The sequence below is a fragment of the Nomia melanderi genome, chromosome 3, assembly GCF_051020985.1.
Source record: "Nomia melanderi isolate GNS246 chromosome 3, iyNomMela1, whole genome shotgun sequence".
NCBI lineage: Eukaryota > Metazoa > Arthropoda > Insecta > Hymenoptera > Halictidae > Nomia > Nomia melanderi.
In genome coordinates, this window is record NC_135001.1 from 7,278,306 (window position 1) to 7,293,668 (window position 15,363).

At 37.7% G+C, this 15,363-nt stretch overlaps 3 protein-coding genes across 8 annotated transcripts in view; 2 read left to right on the forward strand and 1 right to left on the reverse strand.

Moving 5' to 3' along the window:
• Positions 1-15,363, reverse strand: part of spri (Src homology 2 domain-containing protein sprint) — a 310,137-nt gene that overhangs the window by 236,727 nt on the left and 58,047 nt on the right. The window lies entirely within an intron of this gene.
• Positions 4,224-7,980, forward strand: Obp5 (odorant binding protein 5). Its single transcript, XM_031985112.2, has 5 exons — positions 4,224-4,383; positions 4,477-4,555; positions 4,848-4,936; positions 7,397-7,508; positions 7,628-7,980. Exons 1-5 carry the CDS (start codon positions 4,318-4,320, stop codon positions 7,714-7,716), a joined length of 435 nt encoding a protein of 144 aa, XP_031840972.1. The 5' UTR covers positions 4,224-4,317; the 3' UTR covers positions 7,717-7,980.
• Obp6 (odorant binding protein 6) lies at positions 8,704-12,419 on the forward strand. The gene is made up of 7 exons (XM_031985904.2): positions 8,704-8,847; positions 10,088-10,276; positions 10,351-10,432; positions 10,912-11,000; positions 11,217-11,328; positions 11,753-11,820; positions 12,203-12,419. Exons 2-7 carry the CDS (start codon positions 10,205-10,207, stop codon positions 12,218-12,220), a joined length of 441 nt encoding a protein of 146 aa, XP_031841764.2. The 5' UTR covers positions 8,704-8,847; positions 10,088-10,204; the 3' UTR covers positions 12,221-12,419.

Here is a 15,363-nt window from a genome sequence, read left to right on the forward strand (position 1 = left end):
AATAGTAGAACAATACCTATGGAGAAGATTGCAAGTGCCAACCACCGAACATTTCTAAAAGAGAAAGAAAAGTCACCTAGCGTTGAACGTTACGTCGCAACGCTGTCATCTTTCAATGTCGCCAGTGGTATAGATAACCTCTTCTATCGATGATCATTCATAAAAGGAAAACTGCGCTTAAATCACGCATTACAAGACAAGAAAAAAATGTCCATCTTACCACTTACAGAATATTCAACGAGAACTCTCCAATTTATAAAGTATAAAACCGTACAACCACTACGACAGGATCGAGCGTCTAACGGGTGGGACGAACCGATCCCGCATCAAGCCTACAATTAATAAAGAACATGGATCGTAATTTTCTCGCAATCTAACGACGACGTTACACGGGACAAGCAGACAGGAATCTCTCACAACGCTCGTACAAAAAGAAGAAAAATAAATAGAAATCCGGACAAGGATCTATACACTATGCTAAACCGATAGTATCTTCCGTCCAATTTCACGCATCCGAGCGGGGCTGGAATTATTATAATTCTGGACGAAAGAGTGGCTCATCGACAAGACGTTCGTTACGCAACTTCGTACCGCGGGACGCAAGCTCGCTTATTATCGCTAATTAAAAGCGTTTAATTAGGGCGGCTGGCGCGGGTCACGTAATTCTCATACCGCGATCGCGCAGCCCTAACCATTTCCACGATTCCCCCCGAACCTCCTTGTTTCCGCGGCGTTCCCGTTTCTTTTTCCCCTTTCTTCCCCCTTTCTTTCCGTCGCCCCCCCTTTTTCCCTTTTACACGATTTTCTTCCGCGTTCCCTCGTCAGCGAACAGGATGAGGCTTGTTCCGCGCGAAACGCGCACGCGAGTCACCTCGTTAACGAGAGATCCACGGGACTCATCGATGTTACGGATATTCTATTTACATTTCGTAAATACCGTTTGTTGGAAACTTCTCTGTCGATTCAGTGCTTTGGATCTAATTTCTGAGATCTCAGTGAATAATTAGGCATTTTTCTAGGAACAATACCATACAGTGTACAATAAATGTTTGTAAATCTGGCGTCAATATCAAAACGAGTTGTAAAATATTCTCTATTTTCTTACGAGAATTTGAAGAATTTGCTTTTATTAGAATTTTCATTTTACTTGGGATATTTGTTTGGTTCATTTCGAACGTTGGTTTATTTTATGTAGGATTTTATTTGCGCGAGTTTATTCATATTTGTGGTTAATTCAATTTATATTCTATATTGTTCAATGGAAATTGATCATTTAATAATTACTTAAGCAAGCGTCTGCCTTTTTAATAACTACAAAAGACGAGATTCGAAATGAGACCTTTTGACCCATCCGGCGGTTCCAGTGTTAATACGCTGGGAGAAAGAGGATCGCGAGCGATCGCGCTTCCCTTTGTTGTTCAACCCCTTCCAACGAGAATCTCGGCGAGTCCCTGCACCGCTACTTCTCGACAACCATTTTCGTCTCTTCTAATTTGTCCCGGCTCCCATCAACAGGCTAATAGGATTTGGTAAATGCCGGGCTGCCTCGATAAGCTACAGCCTGCGTGGGTACACAGTGTCATCTCTATTCACGCGAGTTTCCATTTTCCAAGAGTAATTTCATCGAGACTTGAATGGGGATGAAATTTCTTTCGCTGGTTAGGACATTGCTCGCAAGTGAAGGCGGAAAATAAAAATAGTGTTACTTTTGCTATCATTCTTAAATTCACGAATAATAATAATAATAATAATAATAATAATAATAATAATAATGATGATGATGATGATGATGATGATGATGATGATGATGATGATGATGATGATGATGATGATGATGATGATGATGATGATGATGATGATGATGATGATGATGATGATGATGATGATGATGATGATAATTTAATATCCAGTATTTCATAAATTTGTAACGCTTCACGAATAAATGTGTGTACTATCCATAGAATTATTAATAATTAGATTACAAATAAAATAAATTTCGTTATATTATATTGTATAATAAGCTGCAATAAATTTTTATATTACATAATATTGTATTAAAATAAAAATAAATATTGCAAAGCTTTCGAAGAATTTATTTTTAGTAATGTTACTGTATAATGTCCGAGTGTATTATTTTCGGATGTGTTTACCGAAAGGACGCGCCGGCTTACGTTGAACTAATTTTCTTCGCACGATCCACGTCGACTAAAAATATTCGGCAATAACAAATATTTCGACACGAGCAGACACCGGATCGATCCCGAGGAATTCGATCGCGCAATACCGGGCTTCCTTCACCCACATCTGGATCCTGTGTTCCCGTTTTCAAAGCCACCACGATCCGCGGTATCATATCGAGAACTTTCTCTGTTATCGGAATCCTTGGACGCGATCGGGTCCAGTGACGCAAAAGAATTTCAAAGTAAGAGGCTTTAAAAATTCAGTTGTGATCGCGCCTTGGCCATCTTAACGTTTCATCTATTTCAACAGCTTAAATCGCGAAGCGAACCAGAACGTTTTAAATAGAACTGCATATTTTCATACTTCGCATATTATTTCCGAGTATTATTCGAGTGAAACAAGTTTGCGCCACGCAGTATTTCATTCAATTATCCAATTAATTATTATTTAAAGTAACCAATAGGATATCAAGGTTTGTGGTATCAAGTTGTAATATGACGAAACAAATTAGATGCTAGTACGAATGTAATATACACTATAAGTCACAAATGATCTTGCTCTTTCTGTTAACCACTTAGCAAATTGTTAAAATAACTAAATCATTATTCAATCAACAATTCATTATTACATTCGAATATCATTCAATTAACTATTTATCACGAAATAAGAACACGACTGTATCGAGAATAGCGAACAAACAGAATGTTGCTAAGAAAACAAAAATATAATTGGGTTAACCCCTTGACCTATGATCTACTTTTCAACCGTGATCGATATAACTTTGTCAGTACCAGTTTACGATATAATAATTGACAACAGAAGAATGATATTTCATTTAAATCTAAAGGAATCGAATAATATTTATGTTCCTTAAATTCCATTTAAATTATCCACCACGAGTCCCGCGCGTTATTGTAAGGCAAGGGGTTAATAAAGACCAAAGAAGAATGTAACAAGGTTAACGAGAACTACCCTATATTTCACTGTGTCGAATGCAATCCAAGCCAATTTGCAGAGAAATAAATCAATAGTATCCAACGTCGAGAGTCTCGGGAAGTCTCGAAGGAAAGCGATGAATCCGGTTGTATTGGTCCCGTGTTCGAGGGAGAAGGGGTGGAATTCGGGTGACCGTGACAAAAGCACTGGCACAGGAGGAAAGAGTGGTCCAGGATCGGTGGGAGGAGACGATCAGGTGGAAATTAATCGCGCGGAGACGAAATCGGGGCGAAAGAAGGCCGGAGGGCTCGAAAAAAATGTAATTATCGAGCCGACGACGAGTGGTCCTTGGACTAATGGTGACTGCGGGGGGGATGCTTTCTGGCCAGATGCTCCTGTTTCAAGGGCGTCCCCCGAGATACAAGGGTTCGACATTAACGCGGAGAGTCTTCTGGCGCGGAAGGGTCCGGGGACAAAGCGGGCGAACATCTCGGAACTCGCTGCCGCGTAGCTAGACCGTGGAAACCGCGAACACGAACAAATACGACTCGAAGACACCCCCTAGATATCGCAGGATCCGCCAATGTATTGAACTTCCGTGAAACTTCGTGAGGATCACGCGCACAACCTCGTCTAAAATGAATTTTTTCGGAATTGATAATGCACAGAGCCATCTGAATCTACAATTGGGAGATGACTCCGATGGCTAACTTGAGGAATTCCTCTGATTGATTAGTTTTCACATTTTGTCGCCTAATTTTCTGTTGAATTTACTCTCCCAATTTTTGATAACAATTCAGATTTTCTAAAAAGACTTTTCAGAAGTTTAAAACATTCTCTCGCGAAAGGTTGAAACGAATCCAACGGTTTTAGGCGAGAAAAAAAGTAGTAGATCAAGGGGTGACTCTGAAATTCGAAGGGAATCAGAGAACCAAGGTCTGGAATAATCTTCGAGGCCGTATTACGCAGTCGTTCCGGAAGCAAGTAGTAACATGAAAACAACGAACCTGTCATCAAGTCGGGAATCACCGCTTTCGATCGTCATTCTTCAATTATCGCGACGTAAAACAGCATCTATGAGCTGCTAAGCTGTTGACGAGTGGCGGATGGGGGATTTATAAGAGCTACGACCAGCCAAGAGATCAGACATTGTTGTCCCAGACCGTTATCTTTCAATTGTGTCAATAATTCTTAGCAAAGATGCGAGCGAGGCAAAAGTTATTTGGCGTTCTGCTAGCTTTCGTGGCGTTGAGATCCGCGAATAGTGTAAGTTGACAGAGAAATTAATGAATTAATCGAAATTAATCGAAAAATAATCTCAGTGATTAATTCGCCTTGGTATTAATTTGTCGATTGTAGGCTGTGACTCGCGAGCAGATGGAGAAAATGGCGAAGTCGATGCGGAACAACTGTGTGTCGAAGGTAGACACCACCGAAGGTAAGACATAGTTTATTCTATTTCATTAACTGATCAGTCGTTGCTAATCATTCTGATGTCAATGAAAAGTCTCATATTTATTAGAACGTTCGTGTTTCCTTAAAAAAGAAACAATTCGAACTGCAACGTACCAGAACTTTTTATTCCACTGATTCCTCTTACCATTCCTTGAACTGTTCTGTGTTCTTTCTATTATTTTGGATTCGCCAATCTTCCTTTCTGACAGTCAATTAATGTTCTACATCTGATTTCAAGTAAGAACACCAGATAGCATTTTTATACGAATTTTCAGAACTGGCCTTGGGAATCAGAAGAGGAGAATTCCCAGACGACCATAACCTCGAGTGCTACACGAACTGTATTATGAAGATGCTGAGAAGTGTAAGACAATTAATTACACTGTGGAACAAATTCGAAGTTTTTTTGTGTCTTGCGATAACCACTGAGTAACTCTTGTAGAGTTTCTTACCCTAAATACGAATCCGAAAACCAAATTGCTGGATCACGTCCAGCTTCCGAAAAACATGGATTTTTGTAAAAACGGTCGAATTTTCCAAAGAAGCAAGCGTTACGTGAAAATTAAAAACGATAGACACTTAAAATTTGTCGTAAAAAATAGACGGGAGTTGCCGGAATGTGTAGCTATAAAAATTTTGAATATTACTTATCATTAAATGCTTTTAAATGATCAGAGTTTAAAAAGGGGTAGATGCGCGTACTTGTACACGCTTCTGTTGCATTTCTACGAAAAGTGGGTTGGCTAGCACGAATTTGATAGACACCATTGGATTTTGCAGACATTTCTGAAGAGGAAACCCCCGCGGAAAGCGTAAGAACGGTTTTCGTTTCGGACTGATTAAGAAAATCTCCGTCAAAAGCGCGTGCACAGAACTTTGGCGCCATATGGCCATCGCTCGCTCGCCACGGCTAGTCAAGACCGTGACTACATGCTGTAGAGACCTGGACCCCTGTCACTTCTTATATGTATATATAATATTGAATTATTTATAAATTTTCATAATAATTATGAGAAAGCTTTCCAAGATCGTTTTGTTTCAAATAATTTAGTGTTTAATATGTGAATACAGATATACCAGTAATATTATTACGATGATTAACTCTAAAACTATCGAATCAGTCAAGATGGTCGATATAAATTTTATTATCTTTCGATTATTAATATCTGAAATGTTTTTTAAAATTAATTAAGTTTACTGGAACTATTACGAATATTCGAGTATACTCAATAATTTTAGTGTTAATTTAAAAATAGTTCAGTAAACATAATTGTAGATCGTACTTTGCGTAATAGATTTTTACATGAAATTTCATACTCTATTTGAATTCAGAATTATATCATTAGATTAAAATGATGTTTTCCTTTTATAAAACAAGCAATTTTTATTTGAAATGTCTTGCATGCGGTGAATACATATAAAAATTATATATGTCTTTAGAATATGCTACATCAGATAGTAGATAATCAATTATATAGACCTAATTAATTATATAAAATGAACACACATTTCAGAAATATAATGCTTTAACTTCTGCTTCCAACACATGATTCACAGCTCTTGTAATTCTCTTGGTTACTATACAATGTTTAAGTCAGTGCTGCGTTCTGCCACAGAAATCGTGAGATATATTCAGCAATTCAAAAAGTCTGCGTTTTTATTAGAAACAGAAGATTGGCACCGTCCCTTACGGTGGGAAATTTGACAAAAAGCAATATGTTCTCATGCAATGACAGCATCTTGAGGACCAGTGAAAGTGTGAATGGTTATACTATTAAAAGCTTTCTCATAATTACTATGAAAATTTATAAAACAATTAAACATTATACATACATAGAAGAAATGACAGGGGTCCAGGTCTATACAGCGCGTAGTCACGGTCCTAATTGGCCAGCGAGCGATGACTGTGTGGCGCCAAAGTTCTGTGCACGCGCTCTTCACGGAGATTTTCTTAACCGGTCCGAAACGAAAACCGCTCTCACGCTTTCTGCGGGGGTTTCCTCTTCAGAAATGTTTGCAGAATCCAGTGGTACATAGCAAATTCGTGCTAGCCAATCCGTTTTTCATAGAAATGTAACAGAATCGCGAACAAGTACGCGTATCTACTCTTTTTTAAACTTCGATCATCATTTAAAAGCATTTAGTGATACGCAATATTCAACATTTTTATAGCTACATATTTCGGCAACTCCCCTCTATTTTTTACGACAAATTTTAAGTGCCTATCGTTTTTAGTTTTCACGTAACGCTTGTTTCTTTGAAAAATTCGACCGTTTTTACTATTTCGAAAGCTGGACGTGACCCAGCAATTTGGCCTTCGGATTTGTAATTAGGACAAGGAACTCTATAAGGATCACCTAGTGACTATTACAAAACAACAATCGTGTTGAACAGTGTTGTCGTAACATCGTCTGGTTTCCGTAATTATTATACAGTCAGAACGTAGAATAGTTAGAATATGATATTCTTCCAATTGAATAGCAAGTTCTACATTCGATTATTTCAGAGAAGAAACAAACCGAACTTCCTTCGTCGTAAATAGAGATACTATACTTTCCGCACGCTAGGTTTAATAGTTTATTCTAAATTCGACGAATTTTATAAATATTATTTTACAAATGTTATCGATTTCGAGGTTAAGTATCCCATTAAACAAAAATATCTAAATAAAGGAACACCAATTTCTCTAGGAACAATAGAATGAACTGTACAATGAATGCCCGTAAAGCTAGTGTTAATCAAGTTTAACGAGAATCGGCGCATGGATTCTCTTTCGACCAATGATCAATCATTAATAAAAGATTGCAAATTCATTGATGTTCAGTTCAAGAACGGAGCCATCGATTTCAATATAATAATGAAGCAAATAGACGCGACAATGCCGCCAGATCAAGCTCCCAGAGTCAAGGCTGCGATAAGACAGTGTAAAGGCAGAGGTGAGACTACAACTTCGAAAGCTACGGCGGACGTAACGCCAATGGAAATCGATAACCCACTTTCCTAGACTCAGTTCGCACGTTCGCGAAACTGAACTTTCAATTCGCTCTATGCGCAGAATACGATGCCGACGACGAATGCAAATTGACCTACCAATACACGAAATGTGTCTACGAGATGGACCCGGAAACGTTTTTCTTCCCGTAAGCGGCCGGAGCGCACCGGAAATCCAACCACGCGGGCATCATCAAGAAACGGAAGTTAGGAGTTGGCATCAAAATAGCGGCCAACGTAAATTTCCTCGATCGTAATAAGCCTTTCTAGTGAAGACAATTGATAAATATTATATATTATAAGAAACATTGTGTGCACGATCAACACGATCGTTTGGATTTATTAAATCGCTCTCGTTGTAAAATTAAGAAAAATCGAAGCTACGAGAAAGTAATGAAAACGTAGAAAAATTGTGAATTACCGTGATCTATGCTAATTTCAACCCATTTCCATGCTGTCTTTATTCCTCGAACTCTCATCCGATCGGTCCTGTCTGAACCTCCATTTAAATTTCGCGAGACCCAAAAGAATTCTTAAGCAATGAAGTATTCTAGATAATTCGATTATTCAATTACCAGCTGCAAATTGTTTAATCACAAATTCTTTGCTCAGCAGTAGATTAGTGATCCAGGATCAATAAATTTTCTGGTAGCGACTTGCAACGATGTTTGCACTTCTATTTTATTCTATTTAATTCTGTTTTAATTTATTCTACTTTATTCCGTTCTATTTTATTCTGTTACCATCCCAAATGAATTGAATTTGTCGCCAGTAATAGCAGTTGCGTTTGCACGCGTCACGAGAGTCGCTGTCAGAAAGAAGTGTCGCAAATTGCTTGCTTGCGTACCTGCCGGTTCAGAATTGCTCGGTTCGCGGGCGGCTCGCTTAATTTACCATCGAAATGACGGTTCTCCCGGCAGAAGATAGTTCGTAGGCACCGGCGATGATACAATCATTGCATAATCATCGTGTATTCCGTCGTAACCCATTACGTGTGCATTACTCCTCCTTTTCCGGCGCAGCTGTCAACCTCCGAGATCATCCACGAAAAGTGGATGTTTTCCGGCCACATCGTTCTAAATAACACGGTCAACGCCGGTAATCACAGGTCATGCGTCTATCACCGAAGACACAAAAATTGTTTGTTCTCCTACTGCTCCCGTGGCCAGTTGTCACTGAATATAAAAGCGAATGGTTCCTCATTTCACGCTCGAATTTAATAGTTCGTTCGCTCTGCTCTTCGTGGGCTGCCGATCAAAGGACACCAGGACCGTGTTAAGCTTGGTATGCATTCAATCGAATTGTTTCGCGATTATTAACCCTTTGCACTCGATAATATTCGCTAGACATATTCAATATTTTCTGACGAAACGCAAACGATATTTATTTCAACCGATTTAACGATAATTCATACGTAAGTTAACAGCAGATCTACCGAACAGTGAAATTAACTTACTTTTATTCCTTCGTTGATATCGTAAGAGTGTGTTTATTCAGATCTTTATTAGCTTATATTTTAGTACATTAGCAAATCAAACTATTTAGTCATTTATCTGAGAAACGCCTGTATATTCTCAATGATTGTCAAAGAAGAAATCGGGAATAGGTCGTGTTGATCTGTTTGGTAGCTTTAGTGTCAGAAACGAAAGTATTTTACTTTAATATCATATATGTCAAAGTTTAATATTAAATATTGCACTTTACATTTTCACTGTGTCGAATCGAGTGGCAACTGAGAGTCACCTCTCAAGTACAAATGGGTGACCTTTAAGTATGGACGTGAATTTAACCTTTAAGCATGGAAGTCTGAAAATTACCGGTTAATGTTAAATATTCCCATTTATTGCAACTGATAAAAAAATGTATTGTGTTTATTTGTAAATGGAAGTTTCACTGGTTTCAACGTTCACGATATGTCGCATAGAAGACCATGAAGCCGCGCGTCCATACTGAAAGGTTCAACGATTTCAATCGATGAATCAAATAAATAAAGGTCGAAAAATTAGTGATTGGAATTGCAGTGAATCATTGGGATATTGATCGGTATTTAATACTCTATTTCATCGATCAATTGTTTCATGTAAATAAGTGTTCGTTGTAGTGACCATTGAAATCCTAATTAGGATCCTGACCTTAACTTTCAAGTCTAGAAAAATTGAACACTTATTCGAAACATTTTCATAACAAAGGCTACGTGTGAGTAAATAATTTTTTAAAATTATATTTGAGTCATAAGGGATTCAATTAGGAATAGTGTTCAATCTTGAAGATAGATCTTCAAAATCTATTTATCGATTGATGGACTGAATCAATCCATCTATTGATTGATAGACTCATAAATCTGTCGATGTATTGATGAGATCTTGTTAATAAGGTTGGTAAGACCAAGAATTTATCTATCAGTTGGTAGATTCAATGATTAAAAGAAGTAGACACATATGCATCGAAGAATTATACCAATAGATACCACAATGGTTCAAATTTAGAGGATGATTGTTCGAACCAAGATCGATATTTCTGATAGATCGAGGAATCAGAAGAAGGAGAGGTATAGATGATTAGTCTCTTAAAGCAAATGAAGTAGCCTAAAGTTGTATCCAGAAGGGAATTTCCGATCAGGCTTGTAGCTTGGTACCTTAAAATGTGGAGCTATAGCGTTATCCTAGTAGCCGCGTTGATGCTAGTACTGGCGACCATCCGTAGCGCCGAGAGCGTAAGTTCCAATTAATCATTCCACACGTTCGATATTGGAATCGAGCGGTGATATAACTTGCCTTGCATTCGCAGAAAAAAGTAACCTTAGATGAAGCCAAGAACACTGTGAAGAATTTGAGAAAACCCTGCGCGAAGAAGACGGACGCTCCTAAAGGTACAGTGACGTAATTTGAGCAAATCCGAGACGGAATTAATCTAGATCTAGGCTAAATAATATCGTAATATCGTAATATTAATTTTAATGTTAATGTTAATGTTAATGCGAATTTATTTGTCTTTTTCAGAACCTTTGCGAGCTAAAATGCATCAAGTCATAGAATCATTAAAGTGCTCTTACATTCTGATTCTTTTATATTCAACACAGATTAGTTTAAGTTAATATTAATATTGATTTAATCTTAATCTATTAATATTGACTTAAACTAAACTGTAATGTATATAAAATAATTAGAATCTAAGAGCAATTTAATATCATTCTATCACTTGATTTCAGCTCGCGAAAGTTCTCAAAAAGATAGATAAATTCGTATTTAATTAACATTTTCGTAAATTTCTTCGAATGTGGATCACGGTCATTCTTAGCAATTACATGCTTAAATATTCAATATAAGTGATCACGGTTTTATCATACAGACCTCCTGGATGGGCAACACAGAGGCGAGTTCCCGAAGGACGAGAGGCTCATGTGCTACATGAAATGCATACTAACCACGACCAAAACTGTAAGTGACACTTTCTTCGTTAACAATTTCTACGTTATACTTCGAAACATCCCTCCCTCAAAATTGTAACTAATCGTTTTGGTACTGATCTTTCTTAAAGTTTCCCTTCCCACAAAGTAACGCCTTAGATTGTGATATCACATGAACATCTCCAATCATTTGATTCAATTACTGAAGGATTATTCGGTGATTCGTGATGTTCACGGTTGCTTCTAGATAAAGAACGACGAGGTGCAGTACGAATGGTTCATAAAGAATGCTCGCCTCATGCTGGAGGAAAAATATGTTCCGCGAGTCGAGCATGTGGTCGAAGTCTGCCGGAATAAAGGTACGATGCTGTGCACGATTTTTCGAGATAGAAGTGACACTCGATTTTCACCAGTTTTTCCTACATTCAATTTTAATATCATAATTCATACTATGATATTGCTTATGATACATAAGTATAATATTAGCGACGAATAATATTGTAATACTAGTTCTACCTAGTAGCAACTAGTCGTGAACTTGGTGATGTTAGTGTTAAAATTGAATTGCAAAAAGATAAGATAAAAATAAGATAATTAGACGATTCTAGTGTTAAAGCAGTATAGATAAGATAATTCTAGTTCTAGTGTTAAAATGGGATTACTAAATAATTCGGTAATTCTAGATTTAAAGTTGAATACACAAGACGATTCGATAATTCAAGTGTTATAGTTGAGTAATAATACAATTTACGTTTACGTTTACACTACTAATTTCTGTCGCAGTGACCGCGAAGGAAGGATGCGAGGTCGCATGGGAATTCGGTGTCTGCGTCTGGGAGACGGACTCCGAGGTAATCAGAACACGATAGCTAGATCTGCCAGTAAATCACGATAACATAACAATCGCGTTGCAACGTATTGTCCGGCGCCACGAAGCTACAAACGCGAATCGAATGAATCGTGTTGTACGCGCACGAACCGTGGATAGAGTCAGTGAATTGTAAAAATAACCATTGTTGCAAGTGTGTTCACGGAATAATGTTCTAATCGCGACAGAGTAGAGGTGAGAATATTTGAAACAAAAATTTGCCCTAATGAGAACGTTCAGTGGCTCAAGATATTCGGGAAACGAAGAAAGAATCTCTGTCGTGATTCTCTCGTTTATATTTATACACGTTTCTCTTTGAATCGATAAACCGATTAATTTTCTAATCAAATTTTTCTGTGTTGCAGCTTTACATTGCTCCCTGAACGACTCGAGAACGATAAATTCCCGATTGAGAGATCAAAATGGAGGTCATAGTGATCACCGTCATCGCCATCATCGTTATCGATACCACCGAGAAACAGTCATCGAATTTCTTGGCATAGAATTACAATTCCTTAACTATGTTCCTAATGCGATAGTATTCAAGCAATAAAAAACGATTATCTGTGTCTCATAGTTTAATCTTTGCGTTAGAACGCTTTTGAATTCATTGAACCCTTCAAGATCCTTCGGTTTATGGGTAGATTATTTGAATTCCTGGTCGAATGTGCTATAGCGATGGCAACTGAAGGAATTTAATTAATATCAACACGAAGAGTAAGATAATTGAGTAGACGATTAAAAGGAATGACATCCGTATCTGTGATTAAGTATTAAAATAGAAGATAAAGGTAAAATTTAATGAACCTTGATGAAATTAACGATTAATCCTTCATTTTCTATGGTGGAAATTGTATTGGATTAACATGGTATTGTTATTAACTGCCATTGCTCGTTACAACGAAACGTATTCTAAAACGATTAAGAATCCTGACGATATTTTTGCCAAACGCGCGTATCGACACCAAACATCGAACGCATCGTTGGAACACGATTTCTTGGAGACTTTCTAAAATTCTTACTCAAATATGATGACTCATCCATTTGTTCACAGACGACAGTTATATTTGCCTGGAATTTCGTACAGAATTGTTTTTATCAACACTTTTATTATCAGGACCGGTAAAAAGTCTAGTCGCATATCTCGAAGAAAAAAGACGAACGTTCCGTCAAGTTAAGCTTCATCGAAATACGCGTTGCCCATTTAAACATCCTTAAATTAACGAAATACTAATACCATAATTACCAACATCCATATCCGATAACAATTAATATCAGTAACAACCTTATATCGTTACCATGTCAACATCAATCTAGTATTAACAACACTGTAACACTAGTGTTTAACTAAACCAAGATGCATTTCGATAGTAATCAAACAATCGAATGGCCCATTTGCGAAATCGATTAACTCCGTAAAACGAAAACCGGAGAAAACTGATGCAACAGCTATACAATGATTGTCAAAGTTTCCCTTTAAATATAAAATTAAATAATCCTCATAGAACGTATTTTCCTTCATTATAACAGGTGTAGCTTGAATCTAAAGAATACGCGAAACGTACAAAATAGTACAACTCTGGGGTAATTTCTATTATCACTGCAAGTTTTGCATAGTCAATAGAATGTTTCTTTCATATCATGTCCGATAATAATGAAATTTATATTTAATATGAAAAGTCACGAGCCAATGAAGCGTGTTAACGATAAAATCTGAAGAAATTCAGAAAGTGGAGTTAATCGATCTGGCAAAGTGAGCCATTCAATTATTCTAATCCATCTGATCTCGATCCAACGATCGATAGAACCGATCTTCGATAAGTGGATATGTCGGCCAGACAAATTTCCCACGGCACGTCCCGTTCGCTAGATGAATTTTTGAAGACGGGTAAATAAATACCCATGAGTCAGCCACCGCGCGTTACGAGACAAATTTATAGACAACTGGTTGAGTCGGTGAAATATTTTGATCGCGGCAGCGGCCATCCCGGAAACCGGTTCCCCGCCATGGACCGAGTTAGATTTTAATCCCGTCGTAACTTCAATAATGCTGAAATTCATTTGACCGGAGCCGCGGCTGCGAAAAACCCTGTGCCAGTTTCGCGTGTCACCGCGTCTCCGACTGGTTCCCCGTAATCTCCGTAATTAGAGGCCGATCGATTTATCGTCGTCGCAATTAAATAAGCGAATGGATCCCGCGCCGAGTCTCCCGACGAATGACTTCCAACGGGGCACGAGACTTTCGACCATAAAACCCGAGACAGATTGAAAATTTATCATCTAAATCGTTACGCAGCACGGATCTTACGAAACGCTACTGCCCGTTTAACCCTTCGAGTGCCACCGACGCATATACAGGGTGAGTCTGCTAACACGACGACTTAAAATCACTCGCTAGTTATATTCGTCGTACGAACAAATGTTTCAAACGAAAGTTGTTTAATGTCTAGGACAACGATGGACATACTGTAATCTGTATTTTGTTACTTTACTTTTCTAGCGACATATTAGGCTCAACAGCGTTTTACATGGAATGTCCAACGTTTTTCCTCAAATTCGGATCGAACATCGAATTTTGTGGAAAAAGTATTACAAAATGGAACTTAAAACGAAAAATTAGTGAGATATTTTCAAATTCATAATCTACTATTAGGAAACACGCGCGGTCAACATGGTTGTTAGCACGACTCTGTTTACGACGTCATGTTTGTAAACGTGTTCCCTGTTGAATGTTCGAAATCATTAACATGAAATGCCTATTTAGTGGCTCAGTAAATGTTAAACAAGCTGAAGAATGTTCGTCGCTCACTGATTATTTGATTACACAGGTGCGTTGATTGTAATGGACAACACTTGGAACACCACGTGAAATGAAACTTGTCTTAAAAGTAGCGTAGTAATTATTCGTTTTAAATAGCACGTTGTGTGATACCTTTTTCCGCAAAATTTGATGTTTTATATGAATTTGAGAAAAAATATTAGGATATTCCATGTAAAAAGCTGAAGGTGATCCTAATAGTAAGGATTGAGAGCAAGAGAATCGAAAGACATTGGTCAAAGCACGGGATAGAGTAAATGGGATTGAGATCATGCAGGTAGATCGCCGTCGATCATAAAACAGATCATAATTAATTAACTTTATTCGTCGCATTACTATGTAAAATGAAATAAATCAACAAGATGCCAATAGATTCGCGAGTGACTTCAATGTCGTGACTATATAGGCCTAAATTATTATTTCATCACTAGACTACAGATTTCTATGTCTTTATAGGAAACCTGGAACTGAAAAATTGCATGGAATGCGTGTAATGCTTTCTATAATGTCTGATTATAGAGAAACAATCAGTTTCCACAGAAATTCCATATATCGAATTACACTTTGAAAAATTTGAATTTCCATAAAGATCCATCAAGGCTACCCCTTGCTTTCCTGACAATTCTGGCCGACGGAAACCAAATTTTCCACTTTGGAAATCTGGATTCTATAGTCTAGACTCATTTTCGACCAAAGGTATCTCGACCT

Bases quoted from the DNA above. Each gene is read 5' to 3' on its own strand.
- Obp5 (XM_031985112.2), top strand. From the start codon at position 4,318: ATGCGAGCGAGGCAAAAGTTATTTGGCGTTCTGCTAGCTTTCGTGGCG. The intron at 4,937-7,396 runs GTAAGACAATTA...ATTGATGTTCAG, and splicing joins TTATGAAGATGCTGAGAAGT to TTCAAGAACGGAGCCATCGA. The intron at 7,509-7,627 runs GTGAGACTACAA...CTCTATGCGCAG, and splicing joins AAGACAGTGTAAAGGCAGAG to AATACGATGCCGACGACGAA.
- Obp6 (XM_031985904.2), top strand. From the start codon at position 10,205: ATGTGGAGCTATAGCGTTATCCTAGTAGCCGCGTTGATGCTAGTACTG. The intron at 10,277-10,350 runs GTAAGTTCCAAT...TTGCATTCGCAG, and splicing joins CCATCCGTAGCGCCGAGAGC to AAAAAAGTAACCTTAGATGA. The intron at 10,433-10,911 runs GTACAGTGACGT...TTTATCATACAG, and splicing joins GAAGACGGACGCTCCTAAAG to ACCTCCTGGATGGGCAACAC.